The sequence below is a fragment of the Phyllobates terribilis genome, unplaced genomic scaffold (assembly GCF_046119375.1).
Source record: "Phyllobates terribilis strain yellow unplaced genomic scaffold, ASM4611937v1 Scaffold_3__8_contigs__length_932513732, whole genome shotgun sequence".
In the NCBI taxonomy this organism is placed as follows: Eukaryota; Metazoa; Chordata; class Amphibia; order Anura; family Dendrobatidae; genus Phyllobates; species Phyllobates terribilis.
Window position 1 is genome coordinate 586,750,557 of NW_027362763.1, and position 22,753 is coordinate 586,773,309.

Consider the following 22,753-nt stretch of genomic DNA (forward strand, 5'->3'; position numbering starts at 1 on the left):
AGGTTCAATGCAAGTCAATGGCGGCGATTTCGCCGCGATTACGCACAAGAAATGGTTGTGCTGCGGATTTTTCCGCAATGATAGTCCGCAGTGGAAATTTCCGCAGCATGTGCACAGCACATGCGGATTATCATTGGGAAACATGGCAGGCAACTTAACATGCGCTTTTAATGCGTTTTCGGGGAGGAAATGGCGCCGCATAAACGCATTAAATCCGCATCCTGGGCACACAGCCTGAGTGTGGGTGGTCCTGACAAAGAAAAACAAAAGTCTACTTGTGATTACCCACTTTACTCCACCAATGAGTTGTCGCTCATGATGGGTGTTCCAGTTTTATAATGGCTGGAGAACAACATGTTGAAGAGCACTGCAGTACTGCATAAGGCACGGTAATATATATGCCTCTCAAATCCTTGATCTCTTTTTTGAACCACTTTCTAATATTTTTGTTTACATTGAACTCAAGACATGAAATAACAAAACCCACAACCCCCTAAAGACCACATTGAAAATGTCCGTGTGAAAGATAAGCAGTCCATCAACCCACAATTTCATATTGCACCCACATGTAAATGCTGATCTGTTGAGATGTGGCATGGAGAACAGCATACAATGGCATACTTCCACAGTTGGCATATCTAGAATATAATCGTAGATGCGTCCCTCTGTCTGAAGCCTTTATAAACTGCGCAAGCGCGACACGCCTGCACAGTCTGGCTGCAGACAGAAAAACGCATTGAGTAGTTACAGGGAAGAGGAGTGTATGGCGCCGAAGATCGCGGTATGCGTAGGCACTGAAAGCATACCGCGATATCCGGAGCCATACTAGCATACTTACCTGACCGGGAGGAGTTTTGCCGCGGCGCCTCTGTTCGGTTCGGAGGCCTGGGGAGGAGTGCGGCGTCTGAATCGGCGCATAGCGCTATCCGGCACCATTTTACTGAAGACACATTTGCAGTGTGTCTTCAGCAAAATGGCACCAAACTCCTCCCTCGGCAGAACGGAACGCGGCGCTGGAGCACAAGGAAGAAAGGTGAGTATAAGTGTTTATTTTTTTGTGTATGTGCAGCGTGAGAGGGATGGGGTACCATGCATACCAGGATGAGGGATGGGGTACCATGCATACCAGGATAGGGATGAGGGGTGCCATGCATACCAGGATGAGGGATGGGGTACCATGCATACCAGGATGGGGATGAGGAGTGCCATGCATACCAGGATGGGGATGAGGAGTGCCATGCATACCAGGATTGGGGATGAGGGGGCCATGCATACCAGGATTAGGGATGTGGGGCGCCATGCATACCAGGATGGGGATGAGGAGTGCCATGCATACCAGGATGGGGATGAGGGGTGCCATGCATACCAGGATTGGGGATGAGGGGGCCATGCATACCAGGATTGGGGATGTGGGGCGCCATGCATACCAGGATGGGGATGAGGAGTGCCATGCATACCAGGATGGGGATGAGGAGTGCCATGCATACCAGGATTGGGGATGAGGGGGCCATGCATACCAGGATTGGGGATGTGGGGCGCCATGCATACCAGGATGGGGATGAGGAGTGCCATGCATACCAGGATGGGGATGAGGGGTGCCATGCATACCAGGATGGGGATGAGGAGTGCCATGCATACCAGGATTGGGGATGAGGAGTGCCATGCATACCAGGATTGGGGATGAGGGGAGCCATGCATACAAGGATTGGAGGATGAGGGGTACCATGCATACCAGGATAGGGATGAGGGGGCCATTCATACCAGGATAGGGATGGGGTACCATGCATACCAGGATGAGGGATGGGGTACCATGCATACCAGGATGGGGATGAGGGGTGCCATGCATACCAGGATAGGGATGAGGGGTGCCATGCATACCAGGATAGGGATGAGGGGTGCCATGCATACCAGGATTGGGGATGAGGGGGCCATGCATACCAGGATGGGGATGAGGAGTGCCATGCATACCAGGATAGAGATGAGGGGTGCCATGCATACCAGGATGGGGATGAGGAGTGCCATGCATACCAGGATTGGGGATGAGGAGTGCCATGCATACCAGGATTGGGGATGAGGGGAGCCATGCATACAAGGATTGGAGGATGAGGGGTACCATGCATACTAGGATAGGGATGAGGGGGCCATTCATACCAGGATAGGGATGGGGTACCATGCATACCAGGATGAGGGATGGGGTACCATGCATACCAGGATGGGGATGAGGGGTGCCATGCATACCAGGATAGGGATGAGGGGTGCCATGCATACCAGGATAGGGATGAGGGGTGCCATGCATACCAGGATAGGGATGAGGGGTGCCATGCATACCAGGATAGGGATGAGGGGTGCCATGCATACCAGGATAGGATGGGGGCAGCACGTAACAGGATGGAGGAACAGGATTGGGTAGCACAAATATCAGGATGGGGGCAGCACATAACAGGATGGGGGCAGCACATAACAGGATAGGAGATCATATACCAATAAAAATGCTCGCCACCGGGTGTAAAACGGGTTCAATAGCTAGTGTGTATATATATATATATATATAAATATCCACTCTGCTTCTTAGTTCTCTCATGAATCCCCTCTTCTTAGTCCTTCGTCTCGCATTTTCATACTAGATTCATGTAGTATGGCTGACTGCTTCTGCTCCAACTAATGGCTCCTTCTCAAACATTTTTATCACCTATTTCTAGCAAAAAATATACTTAAATAAACATACTCATTTTTCTCTTATGAGTCATTGACTTGTGGTTTCTTTTTAGCTTCTTTACAATACAATTTCCCATATGATCTCCATTATCTTCTATTAGTCTTTTTTGACCTATTTGGGAAAGAACAGGTAGAAATAAACATAACAGTTGAAAGGATCAAAATCATTTATACTTAAGTTCGTTTTTGATACAGCTGTATAGTACTTATTATTATACCCTTCTGACCAAACGCCATGAATATCCCCATTTCACATTCCCTCCGGGGTCCAGCTCCATTTCATGCCCTGTGTGAGAAGGCTTGCTCACGGCTAGCCCCCTTCCCTGTCACAGCCAGCACCCAGAGAAGTTTTCCATGCACAGATGTGATCTCTCTTAACAGGCTATGAAGGGAAATGTAACCGACCCCATGCAACTGTCTAATCCAAGTGCTGTGCAGGGAAAACCAGTGAAGGACCATAGCGGTACATCAGCACTGCAGTCTCTTCAGTCTCTGGATTAGGGGTGTGGGGGGCAGAGATTGATGGCTCCGTAAAGTGAAGATGTTTTGCCTTTTTATAAGCCTTCTCTTGGTGCTACATATTACCAGCTCCGTAGGTCCACTAGGGTTACCAGAGGCCAGATGCCCGTACGTTGGAGGATCTAAGTGTTTAGATTGCTTTATTTGCATTTACCTGTTTATTGTTCCCTGTAAATAATTGTGTATTTTTAGTTATTTTATAGGTGTCGTTTAGGGATTATCAGGAATCCTTTGTACATATGTTGGAGCGTAACCCAGGAATGGACTAAAGACTGTTAAGGACTCGGGGCAGGACAGACCCCTACCTGGTTACGGCTCCCGGTCTCTTGGTGAAATGGACACCTTTGTTTTCTTCAAAGACTGCACCCGGTTGCATGTCTACCACCTGTTGTAATATACAATGCACACCTGAGACAGACTTTTAACCCCATCACCACTGGGTGATTTTCTGTTTTTTTTTCCTCCCCCTCTTCCAAGAGCCATAAGTATTTTATTTTTCCATCCACATAGCTATGTGAGGGCTTGTATTCTGCGAGACAAGTTGCACTTTTGAATGACACCATTCATTTATCATTGATGCACTGGAAAGTGGGAAAAAAATTCCAAGTGCGTTGAAAATGCAAAAATTCCACAATGGTTTTTTTATTTACCATGTTCACTATATGGTAAAACTGAGCAGGCAATATGATTCCCCAGGTCAGTGCGAGTATGCAGATACCAAACATATATAGATTTTCTTTTATTTAACTGGTGAAAAAAAAATTCAGAAATTTGTAAGAAAAAACCCTTGTTTTTGTCGCCATTTTTTGAGATCTGTAACGCTATAATTTTTCGGGATATGGGGCTGTGTGACTGCTTATTTTTGGTGCAATGAGCTGACGTTTTTACTGATATTTTTGGGTAGATACGTTGTTTTGATTGCCTCTTATTGCATATTTTTTGCAATAACTCTGGTGTTTTAATTATTTTTTTCGTTTACCAATCAGATTAATTAACTTTATATTTTGATACATCAGACTTTTACAAATGCAGCGATACCAAATATGTGTATTTTTTATAATTTATTTTTATTATTTTTAATGGGGCAAAAAGGGGTGATTTTGAACTTTGTGTTTTTTTTTTCAAGTTTTACTGTATTTAATAGTCCCCGTAGGGGACTTGAAGCTGCAATCGTCTGATCACTGATGCTATCCATAGCAGTGCATCAGCACTGAATCAGCATTGCTATGTATGGACAAAAATCACAATCTCCTATGAACACCAGCCATGGGCTGGCTTTCACAGGAGGATCGTAATGACAAGCACGGGGGCATCAGCAGAGCCTCGGCTGTCATAGCAAACCATCAGCGACCTGAGATCACATCACAGGTCGCCAATGGCAGTGGAATGAGATTTACAGCGGGATATTAACAGGTTAACAGCCATAGGCAGGGCTTCACTCCACCGAGGGCTGTTAACCACTTCGCGCCAGAGCCTGTTTTTGCCTTCGTGGCCGGGCCAATTTTTACAATTCTGACCAGTCACTTTATGAGGTAATTACTCTGGAACGCTTCAACGGATCCCCCTGATTCTGAGATTGCTTTTTCGTGACATATTGTACTTCATGATGGTGGTAAAATTTATTCAATATCACTTGCGTTTATTTGTGAAAAAATCAGAAATTTGGCGAAAATTTTGAAATTTTCAAACTTTGAATTTTCATGCCCTTAAATCAGAGAGATATGTCACACAAAATAGTTAATAAATAACATTTCCCACATGTCTACTTTACATCAGCACAATTTTGGAACCAAAATTTTTTTTTGTTAGGAAGCTATAAGGGTAAAAAGTTGACCAGCGATTTCTCATTTTTCCAACAAAATTTACAAAACCATTTTTTTAGGGACCACATCTTATTTGAAGTGACTTTGAGGGGTCTATATGACAGAAAATACCCAAAAGTGACACCTTCTAAAAACTGCACCCCTCAAGGTGCTCAAAACCACATTCAAGAAGTTTATTAACCCTTCAGATGCTTCACAGGAATTTTTGGAATGTGGAAGAAAAAAATGAACATTTAACTTTTTTTCACAAAAATGTTACTTTAGACCCAATTTTTTTATTTTCACAGGGGTAACAGGAAAAAATGGAATACACAATTTGTAGTGCAATTTCTCATGAGCGCGCTGATACCCCATATGTGGGGAAAAACCACTGTTTGGGCGTGCGGCAGAGTTCGGAAGGGAAGGAGCGCCATTTGACTTTTTGAATGTACAATTTGCTTGAATAATTAGCGGACGCCATGTTGCATTTGGGGAGCCCCTGATGTGCCTAAACAGTGGAAACCCCCCACAAGTGACACCATTTTGGAAACTACACCCCTTAGGGAACTTATATAGATGTGTGGTGAGCACCTTGCACCCCCAAGTACTTCACAGAAGTTTATAATATTGAGCTGTAAAAATAAAATTTTCACATTTTTCCCACAAAAATGTTTTTCATTCCCTAATTTTGTATTATCATAAGGGTAATAGGATAAATTGCACCATGAAATTTGTTGTGCAATTTCTCCTGAGTACGCCGATACCCCATATGTGGGGGAAAACCACTGCTTTGGTGTACGGCAGGGTTTGGAAGAGAAAGGACCGCTATGTTGGCTGGGATAGGTTGCAGACACCATGTCACATTTGAAGAGTCGCTGACGTGCCGAAACAGCAGAAACCACCACAAGTGACCCCATTTTGTAAACTACACCTCTCAAGGAATTCATCTAGGGAAGTAGTGAGTATTTTTTAATTTTTAAATTTATACCATTGGGCAGTGAAGAAAACATAATTATATTTTTACCACAAAAAAATGTTTTACCCTCAGATTTTACATTTTCATACAGGGCAATGGGTAAAAATGGTGCCGAAATGTGTCACACAATTTCTTCTAAAAGTGGCAATACCCCATATGTGGCTGTATCGTACCGCTTAGCCATACGGCGAGATCTGGGGGGGGGGGGGGGAGTGCTATTTGACAATTGGAGAACAAATTATTGTTGAATAGGCATTTGGATTTGGGAGCACAACATTTTCTGAATTTCTTTTGGGGAGCAAGGGCCATTTCGCTTTTCCAGAGCCTTTCTGCTACCAGTAACTTGGAAGTCCCTTATATTTTTAACAGATAATGGGCCTGAGTGGGGACTAGCTTTTTTTGAGGACTGAGTTGAAGCTTTTATTGGGAACATTTTACATATTGTTTATCCGGCGCTGGGGGACCACCCACCGTTTTTAAACGTCGACGCTGCACAGAGCCCAGGCAGCGCCGACGTTTATGTACAGTGGGCGGTCCTGAACCGGTTAAAGGCACGTGATGGCTGATTAAATCATCCATCATATGTGGGGAAAGATGTGGGCTCGGCGTGCTAGCCCACATCAAAAGCGGGGACAAGACTTTTGATGTACATATAAGTCAAGGGTTTGTCAACTACTTGGATAACCCCTTCTCAATTGCTATATTCCCCAGTGTAAAATAAAAACGCCTTATACTCACCTCCATTGCCACTGATATTTCAGCAATGTCTGTGCCTGCTCTCCCGGGGCTTGCATGATGTTATGTCACACAATGCAGCCAATCAGAAACCGCTTCACTCTCCCTTCATTGGACGTAACTGACATTCGGAGGAAGTCAGAAAGTGGCAACAGCTCTCACTTCATGAGGGTGTTAGTTTCATCTAAAGAAAGTGAGTGAAGCGGCCACATCTGTCACATCATTGGCCATAACACTGGTCGGCAATTGCAAAGGGAGCTGCCAGGATCAGATTTTGATGACTTTCCCAAATATATTCAACGTGGCAGAACATTCCTTAGACCACCATTAATAACTTCATTGATAATTTGCCAACGCATGTAAGTGAGGGGATTTCTGCATTTGGCTTTCATGCTCGATACTGAATAAATTGAAATGTTTAAGAATATTTTGTTCCCATTTTTTCATAATTTGCACATCATTAACATGTCTATCTATTCTGTGATTTTCATAATTCCACGACTTTTCTTCAAGGTGTTGCAATTTCAGTATTGAGGAATATACTTCTATATACACATAGTTCTTTTTTTTTTCCTTGAGGAATATATATTTTTTGCTCATTTTTTTCCACTTTAAGTGCATCCATAGGAGCTCCAGTTACTAGGGGAAAAACAGCCCAATTCAGAGACACAAGTCACTTGGAGAGCTAATCTGGGTCGTCATTTCCTCAGCAGGTTTTCTATGACCACTTGAGGTGATGGCCCGGTCCTATAAAATCACTGCCATTGCTGATGCTTCTATTCACGGCTTAGCTTACATTGAGAGTGATGTAACCAGCGAAATAGCAGATGGAATACACAGGTTCTATCTTCTCTCTGGGACGGTATCTGCTAGATTGCTGGAGGTTTTAAACCCCCCCCACGCTATAAATTTACATTAGCGTGGGGAAATTGACCAAGCCCTGTAAATTTACGGCATTTGGTCAGTATCAGGTTAGTCATGCTCCAATATGATCAGCCGAATTTTATATATTATGGATTCTAATAAAGATTTCTTTTGTGCATTTATATAGCCTTTCGCTCTATAGTAGCCACTCATTAAAGTTAGGAGGCCATCATGTCTGTCAAGAGACAACCCTCTTTAATAAAACATTTTCAAATATATAAATAAGCAGAAGAGCAGGTAAATGTCATATATTGTACTAAAATACAGTCAGTTCATCTTGTTATTTATACCCGATTCCTCTATATTAGTAGTAATTGACTTAATGTAAATAATAATTCATTATTTACTTACCCTTCTCTTTGCTTTCATTTTCCAAGTGGTTACTACTATTGGAACTGACACTGGCATCAAACTCCACAGGAGAAAAATTTCCTTCTGACTGGAGATCTTGTAGTTCACAAGAAACGCTGTCCACTTCAATTGTGCTGTTTGTGTCGCTCTTCATGCTTTCAATTTCTTCCTGGTTTGTTTCCACATTTTCCAAGCTTTCAAGTGTTGATTGTGTACTTCGGGACTCATTTGAAGATGAGGTGGACTCTGGCGTTGTAGGGGGAGTATTTAGCACAGAATTACTACCACTACTGGGGAAGTCAACATTTTTATCACTAAATACAACAGTTTTTTCTTCAGCTGGTTTCAACTCAATCGCATCAGTTATAGGCTTGAGAAATTCTGCAGATAAATCCCTATTTTCATCTCTCATCGACTGAGCAGCAGAATTAAGAGAAGTATCCTCTCGATTTACACAAGGTGGAGATGCGGCTCCCTCTGTATCAGAATCCGAAAAAAGTTCCTTCAGAGTTTTTTTTGGCCACTGCCCTTGAATACTTGACCACACATCTTTCCGTTCTTTAGCCTTGATTCTTTCCTCAGAATAGTTTATTAATTTTGTTCTTTTATCCTGCATATCGGTTAAGTTTGAGTAGAAGCTCGGTGTTCGTATGGTTTTCTTCTTGACCTCCGAAATGCTACCTTTTTTTATCATACAACCTTTGGGTTTGGAAATTTCCTCATCAGAGGAAGAAGAAACGGTGTCAACTTCAAACTGGTCAATGGTCTCTTTGGATTTGCTACGTTCATCTTTAAAGTTGGAAGTTATTGGTTTTACACAATCTACAAATTTTTTCTTGCTACATTTAAACTGCGATTTTGTTACTTTATCTACAAAATCTTTTACAAACTTCTCCCGTCTTGGAGTCTCCAGTTCAGAGTCTGAGTCATCTGAAGACTCATCTTGTTTCACAGCGGAGTGTTTTGAATCAATTTTTTTGTTTACTCGGAAATAATTTTCTTCCATCCCTGTAACACACTTCCCTTCAGTTTGTGTGGTCATGTCACTCTTAGTAATGCTTACTTTGTGATCTGTTTCACTATCATCAGCAGAATTTTCAGTAGCTGCAAAAAATAATGCCATATATAAATATATACAGAAAATATAGTACAACTGTATAGAAAGTACTAATTGTGTACAAAGATGGATAAAGATAAACTTCACAGCCAATATTCCACTACTTTTGTACTTAAAATTCTAGTTTACATTTATTCATTAACTCCTTAACAACCCTTGACGTACACAGGTCAATAAGGAGAGTATGAAGCCAGCTCAAAAGCTGAGATTGCTTTATTCCAGTGAAATGCTGGAAATCTGAGATACATAGGATGCTAACTGTAGCGACCGCAGCTTGCTCAATTCCCTGCAGTTTAACCATTTAAATGGCACAAGTTATGATGGCTGCATTTAAATGTTATTGCTGATACACGTGCGGCTTCCATTTGCCTTCCAAAGTGACTACAAACTAAGGTGAAAATGGAAAAAATATGTTTTAAAACATATTAAAAAAAGATGAAAAATGCATACATTTAAATCACCCTGCTTTTTCCCTTCAAAAATAGGAAAATGAAAATAAATAAAAAATAGACATATTTGGCATAGTTATATCTCAAAAAGTCCAATATATCAACACATAAAATTATTAAACCATACGTTAAATGTTGAAAGAAAAAAAAACATTGAAATGCCTGAACTGGCATTTTTCGGTTACTGCAAACTGACATATGTGCCCCAAAATGGTATGAAATTGTCAGCTGTGCATGCAAAAAACAACTGGCAGCGTATGGGAGGGAGTGATGAAAGCTCAGCTTCTGCTCTAGCAATCTATCATACTCTGCCGAACTGTGACTGGCAGCGGCTATGAAAGAAGGGTGAAAGCATGTCCCCTTGTCAAGACAGACGTTCACTAGGTGTTTAATGTTTAAATACTGGGAAGTCCAGTGCTGGGAAAAAGAGTTCCCATTCCTCCTCATTGCATGACCACTGTGAGGGAGCACCTAGTCATCAGAAATGTCTCATCTTGGGAAAATCCCTTTAAATAAAATACCACTTTCACCTAACCGGCCAAAGCTGTTCAGAAAGTCTGCACCAACTGAAAAGACAATGTTCTACTTCCTACATGGCATGATTTTTATAGTCTCTGAGATGAATATTACATAGCAGAGCTCCAGAGAAAATGTGTGAGATGGACAAGGGCCTCCACTCTTGGACATATGCAGATTTTTTTTATGGAAGTGCAGGTTTTACCCGTTGAACATATCATCCTCTAAGTCTATTAAAGTGCTTGATTACAAGAAGCACTATTCATTCTTTTCAGGGTAAAATCCTACGTATAATGCCTTAACACTCTGCTTTTGAAAGAATACATCATTGCATATAAAAACCTGACTCTTCTAGAGCTAAAGCTCAGAGACAACTGACAATTAGGGCAGATCTAGAGGGATACTGAAATTACTCAAATACAGTCACAATGACTTATTCAGTCTTTTTTTATCTGCAGTAAGTCATGAACCAGAAGCCTCAACTTACAAGTGCTTCTCACTAAATTAGAATATCATCAAAAAGTTAATTCATTTCAGTTCTTCAATACAAAAAGCGAAACTCATAGTCATTATAAACAGAGTGATCTATTTCAAGTGTTTATTTCTGTTAATGTTGATGATTATGGCCTACAGCCAATGAAAACACAAAAGTCATTATCTCAGTAAATTAGAATAATTAACAAAAAACACCTGCAAAGGCTTCCTAACAATTTAAAAAGGTCCCTTAGTCTGTTTCAGTAGGATCCACAATCATGGGGAAGACTGCTGACTTGACTGATGTCCAGAAGGTAGTCATTGACACACTTAACAAGGAGGGTAAGCCACAAAAGGTCATTGCTAAAGAAGCTGGCTGTTCAGAGTGCTGTATCCCAGCATATTAATGGAAAGTTGAGTGGAAGGAAAAAGTGTGGTAGAAAAAGGTGCACAAGTGTAAAGATCTGAGGTTGTGGGTTGTAAGTTATCACCTAGGCAGGTTAACGATGCAACAATATTTTATTAACCACATCCATGGCAATGCTGCAACTCCAAGTAAATGGCCAAAATACAGTTCTCTCAGTCCTTAAGTTCTCAACCTGGGATCAGTAGTTCCACTGGCTTTGTATGAGGCCATACTAACTGTCTCCCACCTTTTGGTTGGCCCACAGATTTCGTATCTCCAGCCAGTATAGTCTGTAGCCACAGTCTATGATCCTCCAGACAACAGATAAAACGATGGAAGCACGGGTATCCAGTAGCAGCAGTCCTACAATAAAGTTTAAATCCAAATGACATATCCACAACTGTAGCACGCTTATCCAGCCCAGTTGATAACTGATCTCCAACACTCCGTAAGCCATCCATCCATCAGCTCCACGTCCACAGCCATAGATCCTATCCCTTTGGCGTCCTTCCACAAAATGCCCACTAAACATGTCTCTTTTTACCTCCCTGGGCTCAGCCCCCTCAAGGTCAGAAGTGATGACACCCTCCCCATTAAGCATCTACAGTTAGCTGAAACAATAATAGAATATTCCAGGAGCCTTCACCTGAGACTGCATGTAAGACCCCCTGTGGTGATGGCACTCTCAGAGAACAATGGTTAAAGGCTCCAGAGATAAGGTCCCTGAATGAAAGCATGGATTCCTGAAGCTGAACTGATGAGCAAACAAATCACTAATGATATTAATGGAATACTGGACACTTTACAAGTGAATCTAGCGTACATACTGACAAGCAAGCAGAACTATATAAAACATAACAAGGAAATCACTAATATAACATAAAAATAATAATATCGACAGAACCGGTACTCTGATGGAAAAGTATTTAGAAAGTGGCCAGGTTCTCACAACAAGCAACCGGGATAACAATCCTTTCAAGCCTGGGGTTAAGAAAAAGCCATTCACAAATTTGGGGGAGATTCACAAGGAGTGGACTGCTGCTGGAATCATTGCTTCAAGAGCCACCACACACAGACGTATCCAGGACATGGGCTACAAGTGTCGCATTCCTTGTGTCAAGCCACTCATGACCAATAGACAACGCCAGAATCGTGTTTCCTGGGCCAAGGAGAAAAAGACCTGGACTGTTGCTCAGTGGTCCAAGGTGTTTTCAAGTGAAAGTAAATTTTGCATTTCATTTGGAAATCAAGGTCCCAGAATCTGGAGGAAGAGTGGAGAGGCACACAATCCAAGCTGCTTGAGGTCTAGTGTGAAGTTTCCACAATCAGTGATGGTTTGGGGAGCCATGTCATCTACTGGTGTAGGTCCACTGTGTTTTATCAAGACCAAAGTCAGCGCAGCCGTCTACCAGGAAATTTTAGAGCACTTCATGCTTCTCTATGCTGCTAAGCTTTTTGGAGATGGAAATTTCATTCTCCAGCAGGACTTGGCACCTGTACTCAGTGTCAAAAGTACCAATACCTGGTTTACACACAACAGTATCACTGTGCTTGATTGGCCTGCAAACTCGCCTGACCTTAACCCCATAGAGAATCTATTATAGAGAATCTATGGGGTATTGTCAAGAGGAAGATGAGAGACCCCAGAGCCAACAATGCAGACGAGCTGAAGGCTGCTATCAAAGCAACCTGGGCTTCCATAACACCTCAGCAGTGCCACAGGCGGATCGCCTCCATGCCACGCCACATTGATGCAGTAATTGATGCAAAAGGAGCCCCGACCAAGTACTGAGTGCATTTACTGACCATACATTTCAGAAGGCCAACATTTCGGATTTTAAACACATTTTTAAAGCTGTTATAAAGTATTCTAATTTACTGAGATAATGACTTTTGTGTTTTCATTGGCTGTAAGCCATAATCATCAACATTAACAGAAATATACACTTGAAATAGATCACTCTGTGTGTAATGACTCTATATAACATATGAGTTTCACTTTTTGTATTGAAGAATTGAAATAAATTAACTTTTTGATGATATTCTAATTTAGTGAGAAACAATTGTACATCTGTTTTCACTTATATCAATGCACTGATCTTATTTTTTGCACATTATTATTATTGTACACATGTACCTTGAAGACCATTCAGAATAGAAGTAATTTCTAGTGTCTTCAATGGACCTGAACCAAAGTTTTTACTTTCTGAAGAATCAAATTGTGACTCATTGTCTAGATCACATGGCTGAAATAACGGTCTTGAAAACAGTCTGCATTGTTTAGGGCAATTCTCATCTCTTTCAGACTTGGATCTACTGTGATCTGTTTCAGCCTTACTCTGTAAAAAAAGAAAAAAAAAAAAAGATTGGGATACAATTATAATATAAACCTGTTTTACATGCAATATTTTTTAAAATATATATTACATACATAAATATGTACACAATCTGAACACATATTTATTAGTGATGAGCGAGTATGTTCGGTTAACCCTTTCGCCGAGTATTTATAGCGTGCTCGGGCTTTAAGTTTTCGTGGCTCCGTGAACATGATTTGCGACTGTTTGACAGATTTAATACATGTGAGGAATGCTGGAAAAAGCCGGATTTTGGTAAGACCTTACCTGTAAAATCCTTTTCAGCGAAGGAAGGAAGGGAGACACAGATCCATTACTAGTGGGTAGGCGGAGCCCCATAGGATAGTCACCTCAGATTAGAAAAAGTGACAACCGGCCCCTCTAGTATATAGGCTCCTCCTACTCCCATGTCCTTCAGTCCGTACACAAGCTAAGGAAGAGCAGATAACACCAGCGGAACAACACAACCCCTTCCGAAAATTCAGAAATGCGAGAGAACAGGTTATGCATATAACAGAAAGAACACACAGTCCCAGGCACTACTCACTGGACCTGACAACTGCGATGAGCTGGCAATGCTGGAACAGAGCCCTAGTGCGCCGACCCCCGCCCAGATGACCGCCATCAGAGAGGAGTCACGCAGCATCTGGAAAGGCAATAATACACTTCTGCCCTGGGAGGGTGCTGTGTCTCCCTTCCTTCCTTCGCTGAAAAGGATTTTACAGGTAAGGTCTTACCAAAATCCGTCTGTCAGCAGCAGAAGGGAAGGAAGGGAGACACAGATCCATTACTAGTGGGACGTCCCAAAGCAGTCCAGAACTCAAGGGTGGGAAACAGTGGCAGAATCGCCAACACCCCAACAACTTAGGCAAGCGCGCAACAACCGCCAAAACTAGATAAAGAGATAACCTAAACCACCACCGCCTGCAGGACCCTGCGTCCCAAGGCCGCATCGGCGGAAGCACTCACGTCCACTTTATAAAATCTAGTAAAAGTGTGAACGGAGCGCCAGGTAGCCGCCAGGCAGAGCTGCGCTGCCGAGGCCCCCTGATGAAAAGTCCACGACGAACCAACAGCTCTCGTGGAATGAGCTTGAACCTTAACCGGACAAGGCTCGCCCTTGAGCCGGTACGCCTCCAGGATAGCCGAACGTATCCACCGAGCTATAGTATCCTTGGAAGCCCGCTGACCACGCCGACGACCAGCAGGAATCACAAAAAGAGAGTCCGACTTCCCAAACCCTTGCGTGATAGTAAGATAGAACTTCAAAGCCCGCACCAAATCCAACGAGTGCAAGGCTCGCTCTTTTGGATTCTTCGTATTCGGACAGAGAGAGGGCAACACGATGTCCTGATTGACGTGGAAACGCGACACCACTTTAGGCAGAAAATCGCCACGGGTACGAAGCACCACGCGATCCGAGAGGAACACCAGAAAAGGGGGCGAGCAAGACAGTGCCACCAACTCAGAAACCCTTCTCAAAGAGGTGACCGCCACCAAGAAGGCCACCTTCCAAGAAAGCAAGTAAAGAGTAGCTGAATCCACAGGCTCAAACGGCCCATGCTGAAGAGCCTCCAAGACTAGATTGAGCCGCCAAGGAGCCACAAACGCCCTCCGAGGCGGAAACTGACGTGCAACCCCGCGAAAAAAAAAACGCACATCCCTGCGCGAGGCAATAGCCTTTCGAAAAAGCACGGATAGTGCAGATACCTGACCCCGCAAGGTACCAACCGCCAGACCCTTGGCCAAACCACACTGCAGAAAAGCCAAGAAGTTGGGAATGGAAAATACGCTTGGGTTCCTTGACGATCCAGAACACCATGAATAGAAGGCCTCCCAAGTTCTGTGATAAATCCTAGTCGTAGCCGGACCTCTGGCCGCCCGCAAGGTGGCAATGACCTCGGCCGAAAACCCACGACGGGTCAAGATCTCGGTCTCAAGTGCCACGCCGTCAAACGAAGCGACTTCAGGTCCGGATGGTGAATGGGCCCTTGGGTTAACAGGTCCGGGCGAAGAGGCAGTGGAAAAGGAGGCGCCGCCAGAAGAGATACCAGCGTTGAATACCACGCCCTCCGCGGCCAATCCGGCGCCACCAAAATCGACGGAATTCGTTCGAGTTTGATCCGCCGGATCACCAGAGGAAGTAAGGATACCGGCGGAAACACGTAGATCAGCTCGAACTGGTTCCACGGGGCCACTAGAGCATCTACCACCACAGCCTCCGGGTCCCTGTATCTGGACATGAAAGTCGGAATCCTGGCGTTCAGCCTGGATGCCATCAACTCCACCTGGGGAGTCCGCCAACGGGAGCACAGCAATGCAAAAACTTCCGGATGAAGACTCGATTCTCCGGGATCAACCTGCTCGCGACTGAGGAAGTCCGCCGTGATATTCAGCACTCCTGGGATGTGAATCGCGGAGATGGCTGGAACTCTGGACTAGGCCCATACCAGGATCCGAGAGACCTCCATCATGAGTCTGAAACTCCTCGTCCCGCCCTGATCGTTGATATATGCGACCGCTGTCGCATTGTCCGTCTGAATCCGGACCGGCAGACCGCTCAAGGGGACCGTCCAATGACGGAGGCAGAGAAATATCGCTCTCAACTCCAGGATGTTGATCGGCAGAGACGACTCCTCTGACGACCAGACCCCCTGAACCCAGAGATCGTTCCAAACCCCCCCCCAGCCAGTCAGGCTGGAATCGGTGGTAATGACCGACCACCGTGGGAGGAGGAAGGATTTTCCCAGGGATAAAGCCTCCGGACGTAACCACCATCCAAGAGACTCTCGCACCCTGCAGGAGATACCGACACAGCGATCTAGCGAAGCCGGCGATCGATCCCAACGGGTCAGAATAAGATTTTGGAGACCCCGGGAATGAAATTGTGCAAATGGTACCGCTTCCATTGCCGCCACCATCAGACCCAGAAGGCGCATACACTTCCGAAGGGACATCGCCATCACCGACCTCATATCCTGGACATGGTGACGAAGGTTCGCTTGTTTTGTCCGGAGGCAGGGACACCACTGCTCGTACCGTGTCGAAATGCATCCCCAACAACAGGATTGACTGCAACGGCTCCAATGACGACTTCTTCCAATTGACCAGCCACCAGGTGCTGAAGGGAGAGATCGCGAGCTGTCACCGCCTCCTCCGCTGTGGGCGACACAATTAACAGGTCATCCAGGTAGGGGAGAATCGTAACTCCTTGCCTTCGAAGGAGCGCCATGAGCGGCGCCAGAATTTTTGTAAAAACCCTGGGCGCCGAGGCCAACCCGAATGGTAGGGCCACAAACTGGTAATGGGCCTGACCTATGGCGAAACGCAGGAAGCGCTGGTGAGCCCTGCCGATAGGGACATGCAAATAGGCGTCGCGGATGTCGATCGACACCAAGAAATCATACTGCGACAGGGCCGCCACGACAGAGCGAAGAGACTCCATATGGAATTTCCGGGTCCGGACATGAACATTCAACTCCTTGGGGTCCAGAATGGGACGAAACTTGTCCTCCTTTTTGGGGACCACAAAAAGGTTGGAGTAAAACCCCCTTCCCCGGTCCTCCGGCGGAACCGGAAGCACCACACCCTGCTGCAGAAGAGAGTCGACCTCCCGCAGCAGTGCGGCAGCCAGCTTGGGCTCGGACGGGATGCGTGACTGACGAAACCTGTCCCGGGGTCGAGAATGAAACTCTATGAAATAGCCTGCCGACATAACCCGCGTTACCCAGGCGTCCGATACGTGGGACGCCCAAATCGACCCGAACTGAAGCAGACGACCTCACACCCGAGAGCCCTCGAGAGGGTTCCTGGCGTTAGTCCGCCTTAGCGGGCATTTTGTCAACCTCCCGTTTGTCCTGACGGAAATGTTGAAGACGAGGGACGACCCGATCTCCAAGAGGGCTGACCGAACCGTCCCCTGGGCCGAAAGGGCTGACGACCACTACCGGCACTTGACTTGCCAGACGTAGAAGCCGCTGATTTCCGCTGCAGCAAAGCCGAATCCTTGGCCTTAGCCTTAGCAATCAGCTCCGTGAGGTCCGAACCAAAAAGCTGACCGCCCTTGTACGCCAGACTCAGCAAACCTTGTTTGGATACCGCGTCTCCAATCCACTGTTTTAGCCACAGTGCTCTTCTGACTGTGAAAAGCCTTTCCACCTGAGACAGCGGAGTCCCATCTTGCCACGCCGTCTGCAGCTGATCCAACCACCGCAGAGAAGCCTCACCAGCCCACATGGCCCCCAAGGCCGCTCGAAATCCATGACCCGCGGCCTCGTAGATGGACTTCGCCGCTAACTCCGTCCTTCTGTCCAGCGGGTCCTGTAGACTCGCCTTCCCTTTAACAGGAAGCAAAGAGGATTTGCTCAGCTGAGACAATGGCACGTCCACTTCAGGCGAGGGGACTCAATTAGCGATCGTCTCCGTGGAGCAGGGGTACAGGGCATCAAAAAACCACATCCCCTGGAAGCATTTATCCGGACACAGGCGTTCCTTTCTCCACCGCCTCGTTAAGTTCATCGTGCGCCGGCACCGTCGAACGAGTCCGACGCGACTCCTGATACAGCCGGGCTGACTTGCCAGGGCGCCTCGTCACCTCTTCAGACAGCTGTAACGCTTCCCGCATAGCCCCAATAAAAGCGTCCACGCGGCCCGAAAGCGAAGCAGAGTGACCCTGCCGATCCTCTTCATCAGAATCGGAAATCTCACCAGCAGAGTCTGTCGGTGATTCTGAAGCCTCCGATGCACTGCACGGAGGAGACGGCGCCACCACAGGCCTGTGGCGCTTCTTGCCTCGTGACGTCGGTTGGGACTTAGCTGATACCCAATGACCCAGGAGGTCCGACAGACTGTCAATGGAGCGTGTGAGCGCTTCCACTTTAACATCACTGAGACCCCCGACCAGTGTCGAACCTGACGCCGTCGAAGACCCCGGTATATCAGATACGCGTGACCGATCCTGAAGCGGACCGGGAGAGAGGTCCGCACCCCCTGGTCACTGATCCGACATGCCCCCACACAGTTGCGAGCGTCGCGGATAAGGCGGTAATAACCCCTTACAATGGGTACAGCAAGCGAGGAAGTGTGATTCCGCTACCACAGCCTGTTCCTCACAAAAAAATCACCAAGCACTGAAGGGTTAAAGCTCCTCCTTAGAGGGAGAGAGCTACCGCAGCTGCCTGCAGAGCAAAAGTTAACCTGACAGACTAGGGAGATGTGCCCTCTGATCCCAGAAGCATGCACTCCAGAACAGGTTAACTGCCTTGATGAGGCCAGACCCCTCAGAAGGGGTTAATGCTGCTGACCACGCAATACACCTTAGCCTAAAAAGGACAGAGACGTGCGAGTCCCAGAGCCTCCTCAGCAGGGAGATAGCAGCGCCAGATATAGCACACCCTGTCTGCCTTAACAGGCCAGCAGTAAGGTGCTCTGCGCTGCAATAGTGAGAAAAAGGAATCTTCTGCCTTAAAAGGCAGAAGTGACTCACCAGCTGGCCGCGATGACTGCTCTTCTCTGGGGAGGTGTAGAGAGCGGGGAGCAGGGAGCAGGAGGCGCTGCACGTGGTAATGGACGCCGGCCGAAACCCGGGAGAAGAAGAAGAAGGGGCCGGACAGCTCCAGCGCGCGCTTTCCGGGCGCTTCCTGTCTGAAAATAAGTGACAGGCAGCAGAGAAGCGCGAAGCCACGCCCCCCGCCGCCGCACACCAATGGAGCCCGCGCTCCCCCGTCCCTGCTCCCCTGCTAGCAGAGAGATCTCCAAACGCCGAATGCAGGGGTGATATCCCTTGTAACGGACAAAACTGCAGTCACCACCTGTACAGTAAGAGCGGCTGCCGCAGCAGCCGCTTAAGCACTCAGAACTTGATGAGCACTTACCCAGCTGAGCGCCACAGGGACCCCCAGGGATGTGTGGCGCCGTGGCCCTTTGCTCCCCCCCACGGCGGAGAACACAGGGACCCCACAGAAGCGGTGTGCGTCTCCGCCAAGGAGCGCCCTGTATCCCCCGGGGCCGGCAGGCTTCTGCGGGGACCTCCTTAGGGGGTACGCAGATCCGCCAGGGGAGGGTCAGGGGTCCCAGCAGCGCCGAGACCCCCTGAGACCTCTAGACCACGGGGGGTCCAGGTCTCCGGGAATGTAAAATAAAAAATTCTTCTCAGGAGCTGCAAAGGCAGCGACTATCCTCTGCGACCTCAAATTTTAAACTTAAGGGCATGGTAGTATGAGGATCCTAAGCTGGAGGGGCCGGTCGTCACTTTTTCTAATCTGAGGTGAACTATCCTGTGGGGCTTCGCCTACCCACTAGTAATGGATCTGTGTCTCCCTTCCTTCCCTTCTGCTGCTGAAACAGGCATTCCTCACATGTATTAAATCTGTCAAACAGTCGCAAATCATGTACACAGAGCGACGAAAACTTAAAGCCCGAGCACGCTATAAATACTCGGTGCTCGGCCGAGCATACTCGGCGAAAGGGTTAACCGAACATACTCGCTCATCACTAATATTTATACATGAAAAGTCAAAGCATTAACAAGAATAACACTATCTGTCACCGACATGTCTTTTTTAACCCCTTTATGACGTGGTACGTAATAGTACGCACCACGTCATCACCCCCTGTTCAGCGCGGGCTTCGGCACTGAGCCCGCAATAAACCGGGCACATGTCAGCTGATCTATACAGCTGACATGTGCCCGCAACGGCCGCATGTGGATACGCGATCCACCCGTGGCCGTTGACTAGTTAAATGCCACTGTCAATCTCTGACAGCGGCATTTAACATCGTCGCGCTGGAAGCACGTCACTTACCCCGCCCATTGGGGACCCCGTCATATGATTGTGGGTCACCGATGGGTTGGCATGACAACCTGGAGTCTGCAGGAGACCCCTGTGGTTATCATGGCCAGATTGCTATGAGCGCTGCCCAGTGGTCGGCGCTCATAGCAAGTGAGCAATTCTGCTATACACAAGCGATCTGCTCATCGCCAGTATGTAGTAGAGCCAATCAGGCAAGTGCTGCTTCTATAAAATAAAATGCAATAACGGGCGATCAAAACGTCGTATCTACCCCAAAATAGTATCAATAAAAACGTCAGCCCGGCGTACAGAAAATAAGCCCTCACCCGGGCCCAGATCCTGAAAAATGGAGATGCTAAGGGTCTTGAAAAATGGCGCCATTTTTTTTTTTTAAAGCAAAATTTGGAATTTTTTTCACCACTTAGAAAAGAACCTATACATGTTTGGTGTCTACGAACTCGTACTGACCTGGAGAATAACAATAGCAGGTCAGTTTTAGCATTCAGTGAATGTGGTGAAAAAAAACAAAAAAACACAACTGTGGAATTGTATTTTTTTTTTTTGCAATTTCACCGCACTTGGAATTTTTTTCCCGTTTTGCAGTACACGATATGGTAAAACCAGTGATGTTGTTCAAAAGTACAACTTGTCCTGCAAAAAATAAGCCCTCACACGGCCATATTGACTGAAAAATAAAAAAGTTAGGGCCCTGGGAACAAGTGGAGCAAAAAACGAAAACACGAAATGCTCTGGTCATGAAGGGGTTAAGAAATACTTGTGCTTCCCAGGAAATGTAAATTCTGGGAGATCTTTCCTGAATACTCTGTGTTGTGCCATCCTTCTGTAAGTCATCCCTGAATATTTAAGAATAGACTCAAAACTGAAAGGTACCACACCCATTGTCAAAGTGTCAAAGACCCTACACAGATTGACCACTGTCTCACTCTATAGGAACACATCACCGCATAGTAAACCCAGCAGTTTGTTTATAAATGTCCAGGAGGAATAACAGAGGAAAAAAACAATGCAAGATTAAGAGAAAATATAAATTAAAACCTTTATTTTATGTGGAATACAAAAATTCACTAAAACAGACATGTCAGAAGTCCTGGTCACACCTGGCTCAACTGTAAAGTTATCTATAAATGTGGATACAATTGCTGCAGTCTTTGTTGCTTTGTAATGGTAACTAAAAACTTCTCCAACGTAAATAATTTGCAAGTGTATGATATTAACCAGTACATAAACTGCAATAGTCACCATGTGGTATGTGTTGTCAAATGTGCCACATGTGATAAATTATATGTTGGCTGTACTACTCACAAATTGAAAAAACGAATCTCTGGGCATCTAACGGATATCTATAGTTTGTCTGAAACTAACCCCGCCACAATATCTCTTATGCATCCAGGCATTTCATTCAACATCATCATAGGAACACCTCCTCACTGCAAGTTGTTGGCATTGAGAAAGTAGCTCCAAATCCTAGAGGTGGAGACATCAGAAAGCGGCTTTTGAACCGGAAAGCATTCTGGATGTTTAATCTGAATACATGCCACCCTAGTGGCTTAAAGGGGTATTCCCCAGGGCAGCACGGTGGCTCAGTGGTTAGCAAAAATTCCACCAAGGACAACATCTACAAGGGGTTTGTATGTTCTCCCCATGTATGGGTGGGTTTCCTCCAACATTTCCCTACTGAAAGGGAATTTAGATTGTGAACCCCATGGGGATAGTGTCCATAATGTCTGTAAAATGTCTGAATTGTAAAGCGCTGCGGAATATGTTGGCGCTATATAAATAAAAACATTACTATTATTTCCATCTCCAAGATCCTATCCCAATTTATAGTAGCTGTAATAATAATAATATTAGCAAATACCTCCAATTAGAAATGTAGTGTAGTTTTTCTGATATGCCATGTCTCTTTCCTCATGTGCAGGTATTGCAGTACCTTGGGTATCCATGGTTACTACCACTAGCAACTACCTAATTAACTGTCACTATATCAGTGGTCGTAACCATGGATACCTAAAGTCCTGCAATGCCTGCACATGAGGAAAGAGACATAGCTAATCAGAAAAACTATACTACATTTCTAATTGGAGGCATTTGCTAATATTATTATTGTTATTACAGCTACTACAAATTGGGATAGGGTCTTGGAGATGGGAATACCCCTTTAAACATGCAGCGGGAATTAATCTTTCATTATTGAATTTTTTCTGTATGTTCGCATGTAAATTTTAACTGTTTGTATACATATCTATCTGTGTGTGTATAGTTTTATATTATGTGGTCTTTTTCTGGATTGGGACTAATTATCACGTAACTTCAGTCTCCATTTTTATCAGTAGTTCTATGTATAAATCTACTTGCATTCAGCATATGTGTAGCTTTGATAAAGAACGCAGGCTTGAGTTCGAAACGCGTTGCTGTGCCCACCTTTCCATGATTTCTTTTTATATTCAATACATTCAGCAAAATTGTTGAAGCCGGAATAATTCACTTTTTTCTCGTTTTTCTTTGAGCATTGAATATATGGGCCATATACCAGGATGAGGATATATATACCGTTCAAAAGTTTGGGGTCATTTAGAAATTTCATTATTTTTGAAAGAAAA

At 45.4% G+C, this 22,753-nt stretch overlaps 1 protein-coding gene across 2 annotated transcripts in view; it reads right to left on the reverse strand.

Annotated features, from left to right (window-relative positions):
• Positions 1–22,753, reverse strand: part of ARID4B (AT-rich interaction domain 4B) — a 593,887-nt gene that overhangs the window by 87,717 nt on the left and 483,417 nt on the right. For both annotated transcript variants that reach the window (XM_073671468.1, XM_073671469.1), the window contains 3 exons: positions 13,122–13,323; positions 8,023–9,126; positions 2,726–2,827 (listed from right to left, as the gene is read on the reverse strand). In XM_073671468.1, the coding sequence (XP_073527569.1) occupies positions 2,726–2,827; positions 8,023–9,126; positions 13,122–13,323 (1,408 nt within the window). The remainder of the gene's footprint in view (positions 1–2,725; positions 2,828–8,022; positions 9,127–13,121; positions 13,324–22,753) is intronic.